Raw genomic sequence first — 24,548 nt, forward strand, 5'->3', positions numbered from 1 at the left:
CTTGTGAGACAGGGCAAATAACTGGAGTAGGAACATTCCAACGGTTCAGCAACCTCACTTCTTAATCTTTCTCATCATTAATATCACTTGTGGCCTGTCTACACTGGGGATATTTTAACCACTTTTAGAACTGGTTAGAGCCACAGTACAGACCCATTATTAAACAATTTAAGACAGCCTATCCTGTTTTTACTAAACTGGTTTCAAAATGGTTCTGAAAAACCAGTTTAGAACACCTGGGGTACATCTACACTTCAAGCCTGAGGTCTAAATTTCAGCTCAGTGAGACATACCCATGCTAGCTCTGATTGACTAGGGAGCTAAAAACCGAGTGAAGCCATGGCAGCATGAGGGGCTAACTGCTCTGAGTACATGCCTAGAGTCTTAGACAGGCTCATACTCAGGGCAACTAGTCTCTCCCACTGCCCCGGCTACATACTATTTATATGACCTGACCTATCTTAAATCAGACTCAGTAAAAATGGGTCAGGCCACTTTATATTGTTTAATAATTGGTATACACTGTGTGTCTAACCAGTCTTAAAAGCAGTTTAGCTGAAACAGTTTTCCTAATGCAGACAGTATCAGGGCTGCCATCTGTAGAAAAGACTGCATATTCGCAATTCATCTTCTAGGACTGCATTCTCTTCAAAACAATTTTAAATGAACAGTGAAATGAAAGAGCCATGAAGGAGGAATCATTTCCCAGGGCTGCCATTTAAAGACAGCAGCTCTCTTCTGGCACCAATATTTTTAAATTTTCAGTTATGCCTGATTTAGTGACCAAGTGAGCTGGTACAGGGGGTTAATAATTCAGAGAGTCAAGTGATTTCTTTCTTACTGTCAGTAAAGGATGATATTCTCTCCACCCCAAAGCTATTTTTGCCAGATTCGGGGTGGGGGGAGGCAAGTAAATTTATTAAAAATGCACAAAAAAAGGAGCTTTTCAAAAAATGCTTACCAAAGGAGGATAGCTTCCCTTGGTAAAATTTAAGAACATATGAGGCCACTTGTGTTTTTTAAAACCTCTCACTTCCAGCTCTGCCAAGAATGTAGTTGGTTGGACATTAAAACCCCCTTAAAAGGGGGGGGGGGAATATAGGGCTCCGTTAATTCCACAACACAGCCACATGTAACTGCCATTTACATTAGTATAAAAGGAACACTCCCTTTAACTGGTTATATTTGATAACAAAAAGCTCTGCGCCAATCAATCGCATTTACTTTGGGACTATTCAACAGTGCTGCCGAAGCAGGTCCATAGGGGAACATTGGAGGAATGCAGGGAAAGCTTACTGTATTTCTGTTAGTAGACAGGTTTGTTTATTTCAGCCCAATGGAAAAATTATCATGAGGGTTATAGAAATGAGAGAGAGAAAAGACTCATGAAAATACAAATCCATCCCCCTGAAAGCATGAGCTACAATCCCTAACAGATATGTCAAATATTAAACTGCTATTCTACTTAATATCAGCCAAAAGGCCAAGAAACAGCAACTTTAATGCAACTGATTGATATAAAAGATGGTTGTGAATACCAAGGTTCTTTAGAAATTTTAATATGTTCTCAGATTTATAAAATATTTAGCTTTTTGTCTATTTTAATGTTATAAGGAGAGCTGGTGGAAATTCAGAATTTCCATCCCATAGGAAATTCTGAGATTTTGAAATTTGGTTTCATCCCAAATCAGAATGAAAAGTCAAAATCTGATAATTTCTGCAAAATGAAATATTCCAAAAACATTTCCTTTCAATGAGATCAAAATATTTTCACTTTATCATAAATTATATAATAGTCAAAATGAAATACTTCAGTAATTTCCCACAAAAATGTGGACAAGGTTTATTTCCACCCAACATTTTGAAGTTGTCAAATCAGCATTTTCCAACAGAAAACTGTTCCACTGGAAAACTGACCAGCTCTAGTTATATGTTCCAGCCCAGCATGAAAAACAAGTAGTATACACAAGCTATTCTATAACATTTAAACCTTTTTCAGTGACTCGGGATAGCTTTTGGCACCATAAGTGAAAATTTGCCATGGCAAAACAATACCATAGCTAGCAATGGATGGAGCATTGGGAACTCTGAGCAGCAAGAAAAACATTCTAAATTCAATGGATTGAGATATGATTTTTTTTTTAAATATAAAATTTATATATTCACAAAAATTGGCAATGAAGAAACCTAAATACAAAAAGTTAAGGCTTGGCACAAAACCCCCCCACTGAAATTCAGACGCCTTGTATCCCCTCAACCTATGCTCTCATGGAGCAAAGGCAGCATACAGCATTCACAACGATGCTATGCAAGAGTAGCAAATAAAGGCTCTGATCTTCCAAATATATATGCTTGTGAGTGGCTTTGTTCACAAGTAGCCCCACTGAATTACTCACAGGCTCATTTGTAGTATCAGGACCATAAGAATGGCTACACTGGGTCAGACCAAAGGTCCATATAGCCCCATATCCTGTCTTCCAACAGTGGCTAACGTCAGGTGCCCCAGAGTGAATGAACAGAACAGGTAATCACCAAGTGATCCATCCCGTCGCCATTCCCAGCTTCTGGCAAACAGAGGCTAGGGACACCATCCCTGTCCATCCTGGCTAATAGCCGTTGATGGACCTATCCTCCATGAACGAATGTAGTTCTTTTTTGAACCCTTTTATAGTCTTGGCCTTTACAACATACTCTGGCAAGGAGTTCCACAGGCTGACTGTGCGTTGTGTGAAGAAATACTTCCTTTTGTTTTAAACCTGCTGCCTATTAATTTCATTTGGTAACCCCTAGTTCTTGTGTTATGAGAAGGAGTAAATAACACTTCCTTATTCCTCACATGCGTCTGATGAAGTGGACATTCACCCACAAAAGCTTATATTCCAATACATACGTTAGTCTTTAAAGTGCCACAGGACTCTTTGTTACATCCTTATTTACTTTCTCCACACCAGTCATGATTTTACAGACCTCTATATATGATTTTATAGATCAAAGATAGCAACACACAGTCCGACATGTTCTGTAGTCAGTACAGTTTCCTTGCTCTACTCAGCTGGAAGCTGAATTGGTAGTTTGGCAGGAAACCAAGAGCTGAACCTAATTTGCATTAAATGAATAGACTACAGCTGACCTCATCTCTAACTGTAGCTCCAACTACTCTCAAAGGAGGGCAGCTTGCAGAGACTACAGGCCCCAGCACATAGCGTTCCAACAGGCACTCTGGAGAATGACATAGGCCGCATTTGGTCTCCATTTTAGATGGAGATGAGGCTATGCAGTTCTCAACACTATGAAAGTTTGATGTCCAGTTTTCTGGGGCACTTAATAACAACAGGAATATCACTTATCATTACTGAACATCCTGGCTTGGTTGCTGTTCTGCCATATCAATCACATGTAATGTAACTGCAAATTGCACAAGTGCATAGGGGGAGAACAGGAGGTCTGAACCTCCAAGAATGAGCAATTGAATCAAATGAGCTTGTACAATAATATTGTATTATAAATGTGTATCGAGTAAGGTACCATATAAAACTGCTTAGACACAGATTGTAACTTGCTCAAATTAAGTTTTAGTCACTAGAAAGTGTGTTTTCTTTGCAACCATACCCATCTCTCTTTTTCTTGATTAGTATCACTTAAATCTGTTCTTTATTAATAATTTATACTAAAACTAAGAATAAGTTTATCTCAGTGCTGTTACGTTGATGTATAGCACGAGTCCTTGGTGAATGTAACAGGCCAGCATATACGTTGTCTCTTTGGAGACAGATTCTGTGTGTGTCCAGTGAGAGGGACTGACCACTCTGGGTAACTCGGGAACTGGGATGCACTGATTGTTACCGTACCTGCGAGGCAAGGTTAAGACTAGCAGAGTCTCGAGGAGTTTGCTGGTGAAGTGAACAGATTGATGTGGCTGGCAGCGGACACACAGTCTAAGCTCCAGCAACGCTTACTCTTGCTAAGGCAGAGAGGTAACACTGTGGCTTATGGTTCTGAGAGCCTTGAGGAGAGCGTCACACATGCCCTTTTCTCCTTGACCCAGGCTCTCCTGCAGAGGCCTACCTACTCCCTATAGAATTACACTCCACAGGTCATTGGAGTCCCATCCACCTTGACTCCCAGTGTACCTCTCCACTCCCTTCTACTTCCTGGGCTGCTCCCCACAGGATTACACTCTGCAGGCGAGCCACCTGAGAGAGTCATATCTAAACTAGGTCTTGTTTAGGGACTCCTGCAGGAACCTTCCTACTCCCGGTAGCTCCTGCTGGTCTTTGTGAGGATCAGGGATCTATCAGCTGATCTCTGGTCTCCCAGCCTCAGCTGGGAAGCAGCTTATTAGTCACAGATGGGAGGAGGGCACAACTCCCCTTACATGGCCAGCCATCTGGTGACAGTGCTTTACAAGCACATGACAAAAAAGTGGTCCCTGACCTAAAGAGTTTACAAACTGCATAGAAAGACAAGAGACAATGGAAGTGAGGGGACACACAAGAAATGATTACAAACAGCACGATAAGCAGTGTCACTGCCCACCAGCTGCCAAGCTTTTTGTAGGCTTCATCACAGAGCAGAGTTTGAGGAGGGGTTTGAAGGAAGACAATGAGGTGGCTTTGCAGATGTTTATGGAGAGCTCTATCCATGAGCATAGGGGTCAGCATGTGAGAAAGCACAAAGGGGCTTATTGGACAATGTGATAAAGTGGCAATTAAGACTGGTACTGTTGGCAGAGCAGAGGGGAGTCAACATCTCAACAGTAATATATGGAGATATACCAATCTCCTAGAACTGGAAGGGACCCCGAAAGGTCATCTAGTCCAGCCCCCTGCCTTCACTAGCAGGACCAAGTACTGATTTTGCCCCAGATCCCTAAGTGCTCCCCTCAAGGATTGAGCTCTCAACCCCGGGTTTAGCAGGCCAATGCTCAAACCACTGAGCTATCCCTCTTCCCAACTATGCATAAGAGATGATAGGCAGGATGGAGATAAGCCATGAAGGGCCTTAGGAACGTAGAACAGTATTTGTGTTTGATGAGATGGAGCAGGGGGAGCCAGACTTAGCAGTCATGATAGTTCACCTGCTCTTTGATTCACCCACCCCCTTCTTTAATTCCCTGCAATTATTCCTCACCTCAGGACAGAATGAAGTCATTGGGACTTTTCTTGTGAATAACTGCTCACCAGTGTAAGCCAGGAGGTCACAATTAGACCCGTAGTGATCTTTGAAAATCTCTATTTGATAGAATGGATTTTAATATACTACATTTTGGAAAAAAAAATTAAAAAAGGCTAGACAGCTGCAATATTTGGTATGGTGCAAGAATCTAGGAAGTGGGCTTGAGTCTTACACCATTTCAGCTCTCCCTGGCACGTACACTGCACAGATTTAGAAAAAGGTAACATAAAAAAAAGTCTACTGATCCAACCTTAGTCTTCTCTTCTCCGGAATACTTGCTGCATATTCTCTTATCGATCGAACCACAGCCTCACTTTCCACTCCTGTTCTTTCTGCAATATCTCTTTTCTCTGCAGCAGGGGGTCTTGCAAAGCTATGATTGTTTTGCCGTCTATCTTGTGTTCCTCCAGCAGAAGGTCTCCGCCTTAAAATGGACTGATAACTAGGCAATTCTTGCAGAAAGGTAACAGATGGTGATGTATTATTTGCATAAGGAAGGAAGACTTCTGCCAAAAAAAAAAAAGAGGAAGCAAATGAATTTAAGTGTAAAATATAGTCAAAATACAACTAATGATACCAGGGGTAGGGAATGTGCAATAACCCATAGGGAGAAAGAGCACTGCTGCGAATTACAAAAATCCTTTCAGCATCATGAGGGTGGAAAGGTGTTAAATGGATGCTCTAGGCCAGGGGTCAGCAACCTTTCAGCAGTGGTGTGCCGAATCTTCATTTATTCACTCTACTTTAAGGTTTCGCATGCCAGTAATACATGTTAATGTTTTTAGAAAGTCTCTTTCTATAAGTCTATAATATATAACCAAACTATTGTTGTATGTAAAGTAAATAAGGTTTTAAAAATGTTTAAGAAACTTCATTTAAAATTAAATTAAAATCCAGAGCCCCCTGGACTGGTGGCCAGGACCTGGGCAGTGTGAGTGCCACTGAAAATCAGCTCGCGTGCCGCCTTTGGCACGCGTGCCATAGGTTGCCTACCCCTGCTCTAGGCGGTGAAAGTACAGCTGGCACAAGGAGTTTGAAAAGATAAAGGATGCTACAAATCATGCTACAGCCCTGCAAAGTCCAACTCCACAGCAAGATTCAGCAGCATAATTTGGTCCCATCTACACTTCAAGACCAAACTGTATTTTAGCCACATCAGGACCTACTGGTCTACAGCCTATAGGTATAGGCATCTGCTAGGTAAGGTGTAAGTGTAAGTTAAGGAAGTAACACAATGAGCCTACAAACCTCATCGCCTGCAAGACAATAGCTTAGCAAAACTAATTGAGGCATAAGGCCCAAAAAGCCATAGCATAAGCAGCTAACCAGGAGTCTCCCTAGACCATAAGATATCACAAGCTAGAATGCTGCAATAAACAAATATGATTAAATTGCTGACAGGACCACAAGATGCCAGCTGATATCAGCTGTAGATATTTTAAATTAGGAACATCAGCAGATGTCTGACCATAAGAATGACATGGTAACTAACTGACATATACTCTGATAATCTTGAGGTAAAAGGCCTAGTAACCTATGGGAGAAGAGCACCCCAGGGTGAGGAAATACAGATGAGGAAAAGAGGCTGAAACCCCTACTGGGTATACATTAGGCATAGCCAAATATCCCGTCTGTGTGTTCCATTCTATGCATCCGAAGAAGTGAGCTGTAGCTCACGAAAGCTCATGCTTAAATAAATTTGTTAGTCTTTAAGGTGCCACAAGTACTCCTGTTTTTTTTTGCGGATACAGACTAACACGGCTGCTACTCTGAAACCTGTCATTAGGCATAGTGGGAGTCAGCATAACACAATATAAAAGATGTATCCTGGCCTGCATGCTGGGGCAGATGCCAGGGTGATGACCACTGGTGGTGGTGGTGGTGGTGATAAGGAGGAGGAGGAGGAGGATGTGAATGATGACTAGTACTTTGGGTTTTTACATGAGGGATGGTCTGCATATACAAATGAACTAGATCCCAAACATTTGGACCATTCTGTATTACTTCTATCTACTTTGCTGGGTTGGAGTGTTTGTGATTTTGTTAATTATGCTAATAAAACTAAAGCACATTAAAAAGGCCTTTCTTAAGTATGAGTGTCTCTTCCATGCACATCAGGCTTCTCAACTAATAACTCTGGTTCTGATCTTGAGACAGGATCTTGCCAAACCACCAAATGTTAAATTAGGGATTCTAATCAATCAATCAACAGACCAGGCAACAGTATTGTACTTGACTGCAACATGGTAGCTTTCCATAAGGTAGATAGTGTGCCAGATATGGCAATTTCCTGCAATATCTTTAAAAACCCTAGTGTATCTATTGCATACAATCCCAGCCCACGATACATAAACTTTGCAACATCTCTAGCGGGGGAGATGAGATGCAAAGCCTGGAAGTTCAAAGGACTATATTAAAATGGTACTAGACAAGAGTGGGCTTTTGAGACAATAAATGTGAAGTGGATTTCCTGGGCATATCAAGGGAGAAGTTAATGCAAACTCCCCACCTCTGATAATGCAAAAACCCAGCCCTTTGAAGCTAAGCCCTAAGGAGAGGGTGATTGTCTGCTGATTACCTGCTCTTGGAGGCTGGAGATCACTGCCCTGAGCTGTATCCAGAAACAGGCTGATCTGCCCAGTCTGGATTCTGATTGAGACAGCTATGAATTTGTAAGCCTGGGGAAAAGCCAGTTGTGGGTTTTGAAAGACTGACACCTAGGGGAGGGGGAAGCTTTTTTGCATGCATTTATTGTTGTATTATGTTTTCTCTGTACTGTTTTCACCTTAAGAATAATGGTGCTTGCTTAGAATGAGCTGTGTGGTAACTTTCAACCGCTGGCTATTAATATGTTCATAGCCACTGGAGAGGAAGGAGACTGCAGACACTGGCTTGTTTAGGCAGTCTGGCTTCCTTGGGATATGACACTGTAGGGCAAGGGACCATGCAATCTGGAAATAACCCTGGCAAGAGGAGGAGAGATCCAGGTCTCTGCCCCAGAGAGGTGACAGCTGAGAGCCAGAAACATTTAAGTGGGTGCCATTGGTAGACCAGAGAGGGAATATAGGCGCAATTGCCCTGAACTGTGACATCCGGGACTGTCCACTCTTTCTTGAGGTTAAATTCTGCTCTCAAATTTACATGTGCAACTTTCACAGCAAACAACTGACAATCACAGCTTCTTGAACACACTCTTTTTACTCAGAGTTTCCATAAATATTCTCCATGGCGAAGAGGCACCTCCAGAGTCCTAGTGAAAGAAACAAAGGACCTGGCTCTTCCTTGCCTCCTTGCAGTCCTTCACACCAGTGCAACACCCAGGGGCGTAAAACACTGCCATGCTGATTCATTAGTGGTTGTAGAGCAGTACCGCAGAACCTAGGAGCCCCACTCCTGGCCCAGGGCCCCGCGGTGCTAGGCGCTGCACAAGCGCACTCTCCGCTGCACTTGACACCCACTTCCCACTGGGGTACAGGCGGGAGGAGCCCCAGCCCCACCGCGTTGCCCAGAATAACCCTTCTCCTCCCGCCTGACTGGCTCGGAGTCTCCCTGTTTTCAAGCTGCGTAAATGAAGAACCCGAAGCGTGAGAGACCGGAGCCGAGAGGCCGCCGGGAGCCAGCGTTAACCGGCCCACGCGTGTCCCAGCCCTGCTCTCAGCCCAGCCCGTCAGGCTGAGCGTCCGCCAGGGAGCGCGCGGGCCGAGCTGTTCCCACGGCCAAGCGCTACCCCGGGCCCTGCGGCGCCGCCCGCCCCAGCCCCAGCCCCGGCCCCGCCGGGCCCCCGCGGTGCTGGTCTCGCAGGCTGCTCCGCAGCCAGCCCGGCGCGCCCGGGCTCCAGTGTCCCCGCTCCCAGCGCCGCAGCGGGCGTCTGCCCCCGCGGCACCTGGCCGCGGGGCCCTTCCGCTCGGCCTGGCTCCCCCCGCCAACCCGCTCACCGTTATCATCGCTGCCGCCGGGCGACCCCAGGGGCTCGCTCATGCCGCCCGCCTTAGCCCCGCTGCCGCTGCCGCCGGGCGGGGGTTCCAATTTCCGGGCGTCACAGAGCCGACGAGACGCGCGCAGCCGAGCGGCTTGTGCAGTCAGTGCGGAGGGAGGGAGGAAGGGCCCGGTCCCGCACACCCCCGCGCCCCTCAGCCGGGCACGTGTCTGCTCTAGTCTGCACCGGCGGCCGGGGCCCGCAACAGGGCCCCCTCCGCAGGCCAGGCTGGAAATAGGTACCTGTGCAGCCTAGGGGGCCCTCGGCAGGAAGAGGAAATAAAGCTAGTCCTAGGCTTGCGTTTCCCCCACCGTGTCTGTCTGTACAGCCCGAGGGGCGTCCTGCCCGCACTGTGTGTGTGTGTGTGTACAGACCGACGGGCATCCTGCCCACGCAGTGTGTCTGTCTGCACAGCCTGAGGGGCGTCCTGCCCATACAGTGTGTGTCTGTCTGTACAGACCGAGGGGGGTGCTCATGCTGCCCACTATGTGCTGTCTGTACAGCCTGAGAGGTGTCCTGCCCAATTATCAGAGGAGTAGCCGTGTTAGTCTGGATCTGTAAAAGCAGCAAAGAATCCTGTGGCACCTTATAGACTAACAGACGTCTGTTAGTCTATAAGGTGCCACAGGATTCTTTGCTGCTGCCCAATTATGAAATTCAAAACCATGTGAAAAATCAGTCTGGACTAAATTACTTCAGACCCAGAGAAAGTTTTCTCTGTCTCCTGCAGTGTCTTGCCTACTTGGAAGAGGTCACAAGGAAATCCCATAGTCACTGGAGCAGCAAACTGTACCTTTCCCAGCAAATTCCTATTCATTGTACCCAACATAACCTTCCCGTTTAACAGACTAGGATCTGGCACCCTTCCTTATCTTGGGATCTAAGAGTTTTGTTAGGAGTTCAGCTGGAATTGGGGATGGGTGGGAAAACAAAGTTATATGGGTCAAAACTGAGGCTCTAATGTGGACCTTTGAGACTCTTAAGGGAGCTCAGAGTGAAGGCTTTTGAAGGAAGGGAGAGGGATTAGATCTCGGCCCTTATTTCCCTTGTCCCAGAGTTCAGTAATGCCTAAATAGTCAGGGTAGCACTGTCTAGTGCTAGTGGAGGAATCTTCCAGCATTTCATCTCCAGCTCTATTTTTTCTCTTTGCTTCTGAGAATTTGGGTCTCTCTGCTGGGTATATTTTCCTCCAAAGAGAAAGCCAGCTCATGCCAGCTCAGATAAGGGACAGTTAGGATGGATAGTGGGCCTTCTTCAGGCCCTAAAACCCATCAGAGCAGGGAGTTAGAAGTCAGCAGGGTGGAGTAACCTGACAGCAATCCAGGGAACAACAAAGTGATAGTTGGCCCCAGGTAGCTAGCTCACTAGCGCTGCCAGCTGGACACGGATGGAATAAACTCACTGACTCAAGCTTTGGAACATGAGTAGCTTTTCTCTGATGAGTTTTTATTCATGATTTTTGTCTTATAGGGAAATAAGGACAGTGTACCTTTAAAAAGGTGGTTTCTGGGATCTACCTAAGGTATTAAAATCCCCAGTAATGGCCAATGAAATTACATCATCCAGAGAACACATGTGTGAGGAGGGCCCAAAAAGCCTCTGGAAGGGGCTTGACCCAGCTGACTCAAGGAGTAGGTAAACTTGATTAGAGAATCTTAAGCACTGTAAGGAATTGTTTAGTTTGTTACTGTTCATTTAATTTATTATACTGGACAATATAGCTTGTTTTAAGAAGATTGCTCCTAATAGTGAAGGACACCTGGATGTGTATAAACAGTACCAGTGCACTACCTTTTAACATTAGAAGGAAAGAAAAAATGACTAAACTCTAGTGAATTATCTTGACTCCAGAATTGTTCTAAATTAACCTGGACACTGAAAAGTATTCAGGGATAGCTTCAAACTTTTGTCTTTGAAACCTTTTTGTACGTTTGTATAGCAGCAACAACCCCACAGACTGTATTTTTAAATATTAATCTGATGTAACAACTTCCTTCTTGTTCAGCTGTGCGTTTATAAAGAATGTCTAGTATTTTATAGGCACTAGCAAATGCTTGTGATCACTGTCTCAGAAAGGGTGTACTGTACCTGATCTATTTATGCTTTTATCAGGGTTCCTTCCCCACTCTGAACTCTAGGGTACAGATGTTGGGGACTCACATGAAAGCCCCCTAAACTTATTTCTACCAGCTTAGGTTAAAACTGGTACGCTGCCACCACCAAATGATTTAACAAGAAACAGGGACAGGACCACTTGGAGTTCCTCTTCCCCCAAAATATCCCCTCCCCCAAGCCTCCCTGGGTCTTTGGACAATGGAAAACTCAGTCCGGTTCTTAAAAGAAGGATTTTATTAAAAAGAAAATGTAAAAATCATCTCTGTAAAATCAGGATGGAAAATAACTTTAGAGGGTAATCAGATTCAAAGAGCCCAGAGGAACCCCCTCTAGCCTTAGTTTCAAAGTTACAACAAAACAGGGATAAACCTCCCTCTAGCAAAGGTAAGATTCACAAGTTGCTAGAGGGAGGTTTATCCCTGTTTTGTTGTAACTTGCCTGGCTGTTACTTACAAGTTTGAAATATGAGAGACTTGTTCAGAAAGATATGGAAAACATGGATTGATGTCCGGTCCCTCTTAGTCCCAAGAGCAAACACCACCAAAAAAAGAGCACAAACAAAAGCCTTTCCCCCGCTCCCCAAGATTTGAAAGTATCTTGTCCCCTTATTAGTCCTTTGGGTCAGGTGTCAGCCAGGTTATCTGAACTTCTTAACTCTTTACAGATAAAAGGATTTTGGTGCCTTTGGCCAGGAGGGATTTTATAGTATTGTACACAGGAGGGTTGTTACCCTTCCCTTTATAGTTATGACAGCTTTCATGACTGCAAAGAAGCAGATAGTATAAACATGAAACTAAGAATAGGCCAAACAGATTTTTAATGTTTTCAGTGTATTGATCTTAGGTTTTGTAAAACTTATTCTTGCAAACCCCAAATTCTAGGTCAAATTTTATCAAACAATGAGTCCTTAATTCTGCAATTTACTCTGATCAGGTGGACCCTTTAAAGTATTCTCCTGCAGAGTTACAATGGAAACAGTGCAGCATTGGGTTTAAATAAAAGTATCTGTCTGTGAAACTGAGTAAAAACTTTATAAAACAGAAGTGAGACAGTTTTTCTGTCTCAGTTGATGGAATGGTACAAGGAAACAAACCTTGAAAATAATATTTGATCTTTTAGCTTTAATATAAACTAGAGATGGTAGCAGAGGTAAGGAAATGTTTATATTATATTTGACCTGAAAATGTTCCTTTAATCCTGTGCTCAGCTTTGCACAGAGGACTTATTTTCTGGAATACTTCATAATTAGATTTATGAAAGTTACCTGGAAGAGGAAAAGAAAAATACTGTATATTAATTTAAAGTAAAATGAAACTTGTGCTAAATCCTGCCATATCATTTGTGAAAGAGATTCTAGTCAGAGAATTTCTAATTGTACTGACTGCATTCTAATAGCTAAACATACCTTTCTGATTGATTCTCTGTAGCAGACATGAGTGAGTTACCACTGGGTAATGCTCTAGGCTTTCAGGATGATGAGGTGGTAATGAATCACAGATGGAAAGAGAAACTTCATAGATCTTCCACTTGTGATTGGTTACCTCAGCAGTACCAAATACATGTTTTCAAATTACTTTATGAACACTAACTAATCTTCAAGCTACTCTATGAAGTAGATAAGGCAATCAGTTTTCCCCATGTCTAAAATGTGGATAACAGATAGAGATGTTGACTCGGCTAGGTGAAAAAGTGTGTGGACATCCTAATGTAGTCAAAGCAAGTTGTAGCTTTAACACGTTACCTGGTTGAGAGAAACGTGTTAATGCCTCTGCCCTAGGAAAAAGAGTGTATTTTAAGTGGCCCAGGGCCTCCAAATGACTATCAGAGCTGAGCTTCTGACTAGATTTCGCAAAGGGCAGTTTTCTTCCTCCTCTTGGAGCTTTTTAAAGTGCATTGCACACGTATGTGTTTTCACAGATGGAAACTTCTGGATGGAAACAACTCTTTGTGTGTGTAATTACAACAGTGTGGCTCTTTGGCCCCCTCTTGTGGTAGGGTAGTAAACTTCTGAGAATCTGCCTAGTGGTTCTGAGCTAACAAAGCTGCATTGTAGCTTAAGTGAGGCTCCTGCATTGAGATCTTGAGATCCTGGGTTTGATTCCTGCTGTTGACAGCACATCACCTTTTAGATGTTGAACTGTGGATAATCTCCAATCCATTTCAGGAAGTTTGAGATCACATAGAATGAAGCTTCTTATTGGTATTGTTGAAAAATGGTTTCACTGCTATTGCCCAGCTCTTGTCCTAACTCCACAGTATGTACACTAGAGGCTACTTGTGCCATAGTTACCTAATAATTCATTTTTACTGTGGTAGTGGCTAGGAACCAAACAAGAATTAATGCCCATTGTGCTACGAATTGAGCAAACATAGAATAAGAGATGGTACCCGCCCTGAAGAGCCTACAGTCTAATAATGATACTTCCAATTATATCTTTATCATAAAGAATTTCTTTCTATACATATTACTTTTCTTAGCACTAAGAACAATTTCCTGAATGGAAGAAACAGTGCAACTGCTAATTAAAAACACCATCCTTCTGAACTTCCCAGAAAAGCATAACTTTCCACATGACACAAAATTATCAGGTTAATGCCCCGCTAAAATCATTCTTTAAATTATAGAGTTGGTTGAAAAGGAACACATTTTAGTGGAAAATTGTCCCTTTTTATTGGAAAATGTAGAAATTTTAAATGTTTTGTCCAGCTCTATACAATTATCACAGCAGCCTTAGAATCATAGAATATCAGGGTTGGAAGGGACCTCAGGAGGTCATCTAGTCCCACCCCCTGCTCAGAGTAGGACCAATCCCCAGACAGGATTCTGCCAGGTGGGGCTATAGGAGAAAAGCCATGCATCTGAAATCACTTTAAATGATACTCCATGGATTCATAGGCTCCAAAAGCAGAGGTGATCTCACTTTTTCCACATTATTGGTACGACACACTTTTCTCCAATGGCTCAAGTAAAGAGGAGTTTGAATGACTGCTGACCATAGACTCTCCTGTTGCAGTGTGCTTTGTCATCACAGGGCTGAATCTCCATCCAGCAGCAGCCACCAGATTGCAGGGGACATTCTTTCTCTGGTGGTTCTTTCACAATACAACATTGAAAAAAAATCAAATTCTTTCAAGTGAACTTCTCAACATAGGTCAGTCCTTCACCCTTTTTTCATTCAGTCCCACTACTCCCTTGCTTTAGCGTGTAGTTTGTTCAGCGTGAGAGCAGTTCCTAATTTGGTGGTCCAACATAGCTACAGGCTAGTGCTTTACAATCATACTAAGAATGTGACCTTAAGAAAGGTGTATTTTTATGGCATAACTCTAAAATTTTATTAAAAAACAGTATATTTAATAAGCGCATCTAATGCAACATAAACATACCTTAGCCATCTCAGAAGCTTGTAAAAGCACCAACAGGTTGGTAACCAGCCAAAATAAACTTCTGCCATGAAAACAAAGCTTCAGTAGCCCTTTAGAACTGCATGTCACATAATTTATCATGTATGTCAGGCAACCCTGTACTGACTATTCAAGGTTGCTAGTTATTCTTTCATCCAAATATTTATAGAAGTCACAGTTTTCCAGTTGAGCAAAGAGCTTAACTCTTTAGACTTTCAAAAGGTACTTGTAAAAATTCTCCCTGTCCTCTTGTTAAAAGGGTACCTCATGCCATGCTAACAAAAAGATCTAATGGCTAGGATAATATACATACTTAATAATAGAATGTTTAAGAACAGAGACGGTGTTGTCTAGTGGATAGGACACTGAACATGGTTCAGGGAACCTGAGTTCTATTCCTGGCTCTGTTTCTGACTTTGAACAAGTTGTTTCCACTTTCTCTACCTTTTGTGTCTATTTTGACTGTAAGCTCTTTGGGGGTAGGGTCTGTTTCACGGTGTGTGTGTACAGTCCTAGCTCACTGCAGCCCTGATCTCAGCTGAGCCTCTAGCACTGTCATTATACAAATAATATGAAGAACAGAACCAGCACTAAATTCTACAGGTAGGAGCCATTATTCCAAAGTAACTTTGCTGTCTGTAATGAGTAAGCTAGAGTCTTGCAGTCAAATGTTATTGGATCATTCATTTCAAGTAAAATATGTATTTTATTCTAATTCTTTATTGAATGCTTTCAGACTCATTAATGTTCAAATTTATTTATATTAACAAACAGAGTTGAATCAAATACAAGTAGCTGATGCATCATAAAAGGTGTATTAAATAAACTGACCTGTAATTTTAATGTTTAGAAACATAACATTTTCAAATCCTTGGCAGCTTAGATGAAAAGTTTTTTTGATGTTAATAATATTTAAAAAAAAACAGCTAAAGAAGACACTTCTCAACCTACTTTGCCCCACTTCTCAGAGTTTACATTTGTGGATTTGAGTCTTAAAGGAAGAAAGGGGAAAATTTGCCCTCATTGTCTTATTTAGCTCAGCCATCCAAATGACTACCCTGTTATAACGCACTTGTATATGGCAGAAGGCAGAATTTATTAAGCTGACTCTTTTGGGTCCTGATCTTATTCTAAGGTTACCAACTTTCTAATTGCACCCCTGCCCTACCCCTTCCCCGAGGCCCCACCCCTGCACTGAGGTCCTGCCCCCTGCTCACTCCATCCCCCGTCCCTCTGTTGCTTGCTTATTTTCACAGGCTGGGGTAGGGGGTTGAGATGCGAGAGTGGGTGAGGGCTTCAGCATGGGCCAGGGATGAGGGATTTGGGGTGCAGGAGCGGGCTCAGGGCTGCAGGTTGTGGTGCAGTAGGGGTTTCGGGGTGCCAGATCTGGGTGACACTCACCTCGGGTGGCTCCTCACAAGTGGGAACATGTCCCTTGGCTCCTAGGTGGAGGCATGGCCAGGTGGCTCTGTGCGCTGCCTCCACCTGCAGGCACCGCCCCCGCAGCTCCATTGTTCACAGTTCCCAACCAATGGGAGCCGCGGAGCCAGAACTTGGGTCAGGGCAGGGGCAGTGCATGGAGCCCCCCTGCTGTTCCTTCATCTAGGAGCCTCCAAGGTTCCTTTCTGACCCGGCGTTCTGGTCAAAAACTTGACACCTGGCAACCCTAAGACTCACTCCCATTTAAGTCAGTGGCAATGCTCCTGTTGACGTCAGTGGGTGAGGAATGGTGGATAGAACACATTCATGAGCAGACAGAACTTGAATGAAGAGACAATTCAATCTGTTTGGATTATAAATTTTTCAAGGCAATAACTAATTCTGCACTTTTTTGTAAATCCCGTAGGACTTGAGCGACCTATTTTTGTGCCTGTTGTGCTATCTTTTTGCCATGCATACAGAAATGTTTTTCAGAACTTCTGGGCTCTTTTCTCAGAGGGGTAGCCGTGTTAGTCTGGATCTGTAAAAGCAACAAAGAATCCTGTGGCACCTTATAGACTAACAGACTTCTTGCATCCGAAGAAGTGGGTATTCACCCACGAAAGCTCATGCTGCAAAATGTCTGTTAGTCTATAAGGTGCCACAGGATTCTTTGTTGGGTTCTTTTCCTAACTCTGATCCAGACTCACTCTATGATCTTTGGGCATACAGTGTTCAGTAAAGTTACGCAAGTGTGTAAGTCTTTGCAGTTTAGTAATGAGTTAATGGCATTCTTAGGAGATATTTCAAAGGAAGAGAGAAAATAAGTCATAGCATGGGGAGAATTGTACTATTATCCCCAACCTGCAGTGAGCTGCTTTCAGGCACAGCTGCATCCCTGCAGCATGGGGCCTCTGTTTAGCTAAACTTAATCAGTTTTTTAATTGAATACTATGGAAAGCACCCTGGGAACAGGCACCTAACAGAAGCACTTTTTTGTATAATGTTATACATCAAACTATATGAATATGTTTCAGAAGTCTCCATGAAATACAGAACATACTTGGCATCGAGCATTGGCCCTTCAGCTACAGAATCAGCCAGCACACCTTCAGACGGTGAGAAAAGAGAACCCCACCACTGCAGAAAACAAAATACAGCCAAGGTAAACCCCAGCATTACAAAGTGGGCCCAGCACCAAGACTCAGAGGCCTGGTCTTCAGGATAAAGGATGTGTTCGAACGTGTGTTAACATGTGTGTTTGGAAGTGGCACCTGCGCCAGGTCTTTCCCCTCTGTCGCACTGCAGAGTTTAGTTTCACTTTCCCTGGCCCCAGGAGGCAGCTGCGCCCGGCCACAAGTGCGGCACATTGGAGGGCGAAGCTCACCTGAGCTCAGGACCACGTCCGGCCTCCCCCAACGGCTCCGTCCCTCAGCTGCGCCCAGCCGCCTGTCTCCTCCTTGCTCCTCCGCAGGCTCCCACTGACCATCCTGCACAGCGCCCCTCGCTATGGGGGTGGCTTTGTTATGGAGGCCTCGCTCCCCTCCCTGCCCCGCTCAGCTGACTCCCCTGATGCTGGACACCGCTTTTTGGCACCCCCAAATCTTGGTGCCCTAGGCAGCCACCTAGTTTGCCTAGTGGTTACACTGGTCCTGAGTCAGGGGCTTGCCCCACTCTGCCGCTCCAGCCAGGGAGTGGGGTCAGGGGCTTGCCCCACTCTGCATGGCTCCCAGAAGCAGTGGCATGTCCCCCCTCTGGCTCCTACATGTAGGGGCAGCCAAGGGGCTCTGCATGCTGCCCCCGTCCCAAGTGCCACCCCTGCAGCTCCCATTGGCAGGAACTGCAGCCAATGAGAGCTGCAGGGGCAGTGCCTGCAGACGGGGCAGCACACAGAGCTGCCTGCCCATGGCTCCAAGTAGGAGCTGGACGGGGACATGCAGCTGTTTCTGGGAGCTGCTTGAGGTAAGTGCTGCCTGGAGTCTGCACCCCTCCTCCACCCCTGCCCCAGCCCTAGCCATGATCCCCCTCCCACCCTCTGAACCCCTCCGTCCCAGTCTTCCTTCCTGCACCCCCAACCCCTCATCTCCAGCCCCACCCTACAACCCGCACACCCAGGCAGAGCCCTCACCCCTCCCGCACCCCAGCCCCCAATTCTGTGAGCATTCATGGCCTGTCATACAATTTTCACACCCAGATGTGGCCCTTGGGCCAAAAAGTTTGCCTGCCCTGGTCTAGCCCCAGACTACAGACCCGGCCGCCCCCCTGCAAGGTGCCCACCTACATGTTAAACAGCAACAGTCCCGTCCACACTAGGGTTCCAGCCCGTGTTAGAATTCCCCCTTCCCCCCGCTAAGCTCGCTTTTGGGGGGTTACTGATCGCGCCCTAACCCTGGGCCGGGCGGCTCCGCGGGAAGGGCTGAGCGCCCCTCCCTGGGCGAGCAGCACAAGTCCCCGAGGCAGGAGCCTCAGCCAGGGCACCCGGCTGCAGAGCGCAGCCACCCACCCGAGGGCAGCTTCGGGTGTCCCGAGCAAAACGCCCGCCTGCTCTGAACGCCGCCCGGCGGCCAGCGGAGCGATTCACCCCCCTCCCCTCTCCCGGCAGGTGCGAGCGGCCAGCGAGTCCTGCTGGATTTCCGGGAGTAGCGGCTCTGCGGGCTCGGGAGAAGCGCGCTCTACTCTGCTCTGCCCGGCCAGCCGGGGGGCTCGGATCCCCGCTGTGACTGGGCCGGCGGCGGCTCCATCCCGCCCTCTGCGCGGTGCAGGGCTGCAGCCCGGAGAGCGGGTCCCAGCCCACCTCCTGGGTAAGTTACAGACGCTTCTCTCTGCCTCTCTCCTCCGCGCTCTTCCCCCAACGCCCCTCAGCTTACTCCGGCGGGGCATCCTGTATTAATGTGCCGCAGGGGCATCCCCTCTGGGGATAGGTGGCGGCAGCAGAGTTTGGCTCTGACCTTCCTGTCTCCGGGAAGGAGACCCGCTCTAGAACTCCTGGCCGAAAGCTCGGTCCAAGCTGTTAATTTTAGACTCTGTCATTCCAGTCCGTGCCGCACCAAGGCAACCATCTAAACGCTGCTTTGCTAAACTTTGGACCTGTTGACCCATGAGGAAGTGAAAGGAATAAATTGGGTTGATGGGGAAAGTTCTGACCATCAGTGATAAGGAAATTTTATTGAATTAGAGCAGGTTTATAGCTGTTGCCAGCAACAATCGGTAAAGTTTACCAGGCTCTCAAGACCATGCAGGGATCTGAGGGCTCTGGTTGTTGTGGATAGGTGATTTCTGTTGCTATTTTCAGTGGTTTAGAAGTTCATTATATTTTACACTCTCTGTCTCCCTCTCTATATGTCTAGAGAGGGAGGGAGAGCAGAAAGTTAGAGGTCAATGTACACCAGGATATTTTACAAGTCAAATAATATGGAGTAGTACTGAGCTTCATATGAAAATGTAGGTAAGTGCTATAAAGTTCATTCTCTAGCTCACAGCAAGATGTAAACACATGCAAAATATAATTATGAAAAAATTGGATTAAGGCCTCCATGAAACAGGTAGGACAGATTATCTGAATGTTAAGTTTAAAAAGCTAACACTGGCTTCTAAACCCTGATATTAACTTAGATGGACCAAAAAACCTCTATATCCTAAACGCTCAGTGAAATGTTCTGCCTCTTTTAGACTAGGCACTAACATGGAAATGTAGATCTGTGCTGGTGCTGTGTGCTGTTGGTAGCCTGCTATACAGGAGGTCAGACTAGATCAGGGGTTCTCAAACTTCATTCCACTGCGACCCCCTTCTGACAATAAAAATTACTACACGACTCTGGGAAGGGGGACTGAAGCCCAATCCCCACTGCCATGAGTGGGAGGGCAAAGGCTGAAGCCTGAGCCCTGCTGCCTGGGGCGGAGGGCAAAGCCAGGAGGGTGGCAGGGCTTGGACTCCACAAGTCTAACATCAGCCCCGGCGACCCTATTAAAATGGGGTCATGGCCCACTTTGGGGTCCTGACCCACAGTTTAAGAACTACTGGACTAGATGATCATCTGGTGATCCCTTCTGGCCTTAAACTCTATGATTCTATTAATGACACAAAAGGTCTCCAGGGCAATGACTCCACTGAGGTTTGATCCTGCTTGTATTGGAGTCAGTGGCAAGACTTCAGTTGGAGCAGGATGGGGTCCTTGCTGAATAAGCTGCAGCAATTTTCCTCCCCACTCTAGATGTTAACTCCTGTGCATTCATTTTTAAATAATCGCTCCTTGCCAGAGGATGTTGTAAAGGACAAGACTGTAACAGGTTTCAAAAAAGAACTCAATACATTCATGAAGGGTAGGTCCATCAATGGCTATTGGCCAGGATAGGCAGGGATGGTGTCCCTGGCCTCTGTTTGCCAGAAGCTGGGAGTGGGCAACAGGGGCTGAATCACTTGATGATTATTTGTTCTGTTCATTCCCTCTGGGGCACCTGCTATTGGCCACTGTTGGAAGACAGGATACTGGGCTAGATGGACCTTTGGTCTGACCCAGTATGTTCTTAAGGGACAGAGTCTGATACCCTTACTGCAGAATAGTAGCAGTTGACTTCAGTTAGTTCTCCTGACTTCAGTGGGACTACTTGTAGAGTGAGGTACCATTCAATGGGTACAGAAATCTAGCCCCTAGTTACAGGTTAATATAGAGCAGTGTTTCTCATCTGGTGGGTTGCAACCTCCCCCCAGGAGGTCAAAAGGCACTGAGTTTTATTACAGTAGATAGCAAGATATTCTTTGCTCTTACACACTCTTTACCCTTCAAGGTCAGATACTCTCTATCAGCCTCCCACCCGTACAAAAATTAGGTAGGCTGATTATCAGTGATATTTTTAAAAAAGGTATGTTTTACTTTTGCTTTAATAGTAAATATAAGGGGAGTGTGCAATTTGTTGACTTTGAATAAGGGGTCACCGACCAGAGAAGGCTGAGAAACCCGTAAGTAGAGGATCCAATCAAAACACTCAGACTTTGGTGCAAACGCTTTGGCTGCTTTAGTCTGAGAGACCTTGATTCACTGGAATAGCACCTGTTCATTTGCCAAAGTTGGTTAGCCACTGCAGCCCTGTAGTTTGACAATGACATTTGTTACTGCAATGTGAACATCCTATACAGTGCAGTCTGACTTAATTTGTACAGAAACTTATCCTTTGCCCAGAAAGGGATTGTTAATCAAATTACCCTTGGTAGTATGATATTACAGTTACTGTACTGGACCTACAGAGCTAAAAGCACAAGCAGCTACATAGCTCAAGGTGGAACTAAGTCTTTCTAGCTGGGGCTGTAACAGATTTGTATCCTCTGTGGACTGGGTGCAGAGGGGGATGGGTAATGCACCCAGTCCACAGATATGTTACACTGTATTTTCAGTACTCATGTCTCCTTTTAAAACGCAATTACATTTTGTTGTCTGAGAAACTGGATACAAGGAAGTGGACAGAAATAGCTGACAAGTGGATAGTTTCTGTTACAAAACAGTTTTCTATGTACTGAAATCACTTCTGAACTCATTCATTACAACATATTGGGTGTGTGTGTTTGTGTGTGTGTGTTTCCCCCCCACTGGAGTCTGATGTTTTAATTTTGAAAATAAATGAACTCCCAGAGGTAGCCACACAGTAGTGAGGTTACATCATTCTATAAAGGATGTTGGGAAAGGTATCTTTTGAAGCTTGAAGGCAGTAAATGTCTTTACCATTCTTATCAAATTATAACTTCTTTAATTTACATTGGTCTTTTCAATTGGACTAGTTGATGAGGCTCTTGAAACTGATACATCTAATTAAATTATAATCTGAAACTGGCAACAAAATTGGTTAGGCTTACCTTACCAGTGCAGAATAAAGAAGCTGATGCAAAACAAAAGGAACCATTCTATTAAAATTAAACATACAATAGTTAAGACTTTTTACCATATTGTTGTACTATGATGTGTCTTTCCATGTATAGTTCTCATTCCAAACTTTCATTTTCTTTGTCCAAACCCAGTTTCTTCTAACAGTACTCTGTTGACTGTAGCTGTCAGTGCTGGCTAGTGGAAAGTAGGAGTTGCAAGATTACTATTTATTTTTAAATGCAGACTCAGTTCTGTTCTGCTTCATAGCATGCATCAGTGCATAGTTTGGAACAGACTTACTTACATGTGATCCTAGATATAACCGTGATGAGTGCCTTGGAAATAATCATAGCTGGTTTGATCTAATTATGGGCTGGATAAAGTCTTTTGAGTTCTGTAAGTAGGGGCACAGCACAAGATTCAACTGATCTTCCTTCTGATTCTTTAGCAGAAATCACTCTCCTTGCAGGATTCACAATTTCTTACTCATATAAATCTCTTTGTCTGATGCATCACCCTAACTTTCAGTTTGGCTATTTCTAATGTTAATAGTTATAACATTTTAGGACCCCTTTTTCCCAATCAGAGGAAGTTTGCACAGAATGGTGTAGCTTTTTATTTTATTTAAAGTGAATTCTGTAATGTGGTGTTACACCACTGTGAGTTTGGCTCTGGCGGCTACAGTTTCAAGCTTAACAGAGTGAGAGTCACCTCTGCTACTTTCTTTAGAGTGAGTCTCTAGGAGCACACAAAGACCAAGGGTAGTGACCACACATACATTCACCAGTACAAAGTCTAGTCTATTTTACGTTTTATTAAAATTACTATGAAAATTACCCAAGCATATAGAAATTCTATACAGACCTATGCACAAGTTGCAAATATAGTTATACTCACATCCTTAACAATAGTGTTAGGGTCTGATGGGTCTCCCATGGCTTGATCATCAGTAGAGGGAGGGTTCCTGCTGGAGTCTCCCATAGGGAGCTCAGTTTTTCTGTTCTGGGCATCCCCTTTTTACAATACGATTCTGTATATACCTACATTCTGCACATGTCCATAGGAGTGTCAACCCTTTTTTCTCTTATCAGTTTGTGTCCCCTAGAAACTTAAGAGACCTCAATTTTCTATAAGCTGTGTAAGTTCCCTTTGTTTTCATTAGCACTGACACACAACATATATCCTGTGGTTAAGACACATGTCTAAGACAGATGTGCCTTTAAACTATTTTTATGATCTAATATTAATCTTCTAGGTAATTTTGTGCATTACCACCACTTGGTACTTTTCCCATAATCTTAAAGCATCGGATTATTTTCTGGTCACTTATGTCATCATTTCTTGTTTCCAAAGCCTAACGTAGCTAAGCTAAAGTCTTGCAGGCATCAACCTACAGGTTCTTGGATTTCAGCTTGTCTTACTCATGTTTAATACTTGGTTCCACTCAATGCTGATCAATCATATTTTTATAATCCTACAAATTCATTCTACTTAACATACAATGAATATATATGATATCACACAATAAATAGATAATAAACTAAAATAATTGGCTACAATGGGTTGAGTTTTTGTAGATGCCTTATGCAATAGAATCTCAGAGTTACGAACACCTCAGTAATGGAGGTTGTTCGTAACTCTGAAATGTTTGCAACTCTGAACAAAACATTATGGTGGTTCTTTCAAAAGTTTACAACTTTACATTGACTTAATACAGCTTTGAAACTTTAGTATGCAAAAGAAAAATGCTTTTAACCATCTTAATTTAAATGAAACAAGCACAGAAACAGTTTCCTTACTTTGTCAAATTTTTTTTTATTATTTTTTCAGTAGTTTACATTTAACACAGTACTGTGCTGTATTTGCTTTTTTGTTTGGTCTCTGCTGCTGCTTCATTGCATACTTCCAGTTCCAAATGAGGTGCGTGGTTGACTGGTCATGTCATACTCTGGTGTTCGTAACTCTGAGCTTCTCCTGGAGTTTCTTTTAAAGACATTAGGGAAGAAAAATATCAGGTGTCACATGCTGGGGTCCACAGAGGATAATAGTCAGAACTGGTTTAGTGGAGTTATTCCTTTGGCTTAAGTCACAGAGGCCTGTGTCTTGATGCTGAAGGTCCCAGGCATCCCCTGAAAAATCATTCTGTTCCCATCAAATCAGTAAACATTACTACTGTATATTTGTTTAATAAAAGCAAAAAATAATGGGTTGCATGGACTCTGCTCTTGATCAAAGTATACCAAAAATTTGATATTTGCATACAGAGAAGTTACTTTTCAATGCCATTCTGTTATATTGATACTGAGGATATTACTACGCAATGCAGGGCAAAGTAAGCATGGCATAGCGTGGCAGTTAGCCAGAGTTGAAAGTGGAAGAAGAAGGGGATAAACAGTCCACAGTATAGGGGCGGATAACCATTTTACTGTCAATCCTCAGTCAGTAATTGAGTATGGAATAGACCTTAGCTCTGGACATGAAGAGGAAAAAGCACATGCATTCCAGTGCTTTGCAAAATCTTCGAGTTACTGCAAGAACCTCAAAATTGGGTAGTGTCATGCTACTATCATGCTGCATTGGGTTCTAGTCTGGTGTGTTGGAATAGA

General features: G+C 44.2%; 2 protein-coding genes across 9 annotated transcripts in view; one reads left to right on the forward strand and one right to left on the reverse strand.

Annotated features, from left to right (window-relative positions):
* TMC7 (transmembrane channel like 7) overlaps nt 1-9,369 on the reverse strand; it is a 26,592-nt gene extending 17,223 nt beyond the window's left edge. Inside the window, exons 1-2 of one of the 2 annotated variants that reach the window (XM_039490530.1) lie at nt 9,111-9,367; nt 5,426-5,681 (exon numbers count right to left, since the gene is read on the reverse strand). In XM_039490530.1, the coding sequence (XP_039346464.1) occupies nt 5,426-5,681; nt 9,111-9,153 (299 nt within the window). In that variant the 5' untranslated portion in view covers nt 9,154-9,367. Of the gene's footprint in view, nt 1-5,425; nt 5,682-9,110 lie in introns of both variants that reach the window. The other variant, XM_039490529.1, reaches the window with a different exon arrangement.
* Nucleotides 9,254-24,548, forward strand: part of TMC5 (transmembrane channel like 5) — a 52,552-nt gene continuing 37,257 nt past the window's right edge. For 3 of the 7 annotated variants that reach the window (XM_039490510.1, XM_039490506.1, XM_039490518.1), the window contains exons 1-3: nt 9,254-9,389; nt 10,622-10,782; nt 17,125-17,252. The gene's annotated coding sequence lies outside the window, so the exon portion shown is untranslated. Of the gene's footprint in view, nt 9,390-10,621; nt 10,787-17,124; nt 17,253-18,028; nt 18,050-18,719; nt 18,889-24,548 lie in introns of those variants that run through there. The other 4 variants (XM_039490507.1, XM_039490508.1, XM_039490516.1 and 1 more) reach the window with 4 other exon arrangements.

Source organism: Mauremys reevesii, linkage group 10 (genome assembly GCF_016161935.1).
Source record: "Mauremys reevesii isolate NIE-2019 linkage group 10, ASM1616193v1, whole genome shotgun sequence".
Taxonomy (NCBI): domain Eukaryota; kingdom Metazoa; phylum Chordata; order Testudines; family Geoemydidae; genus Mauremys; species Mauremys reevesii.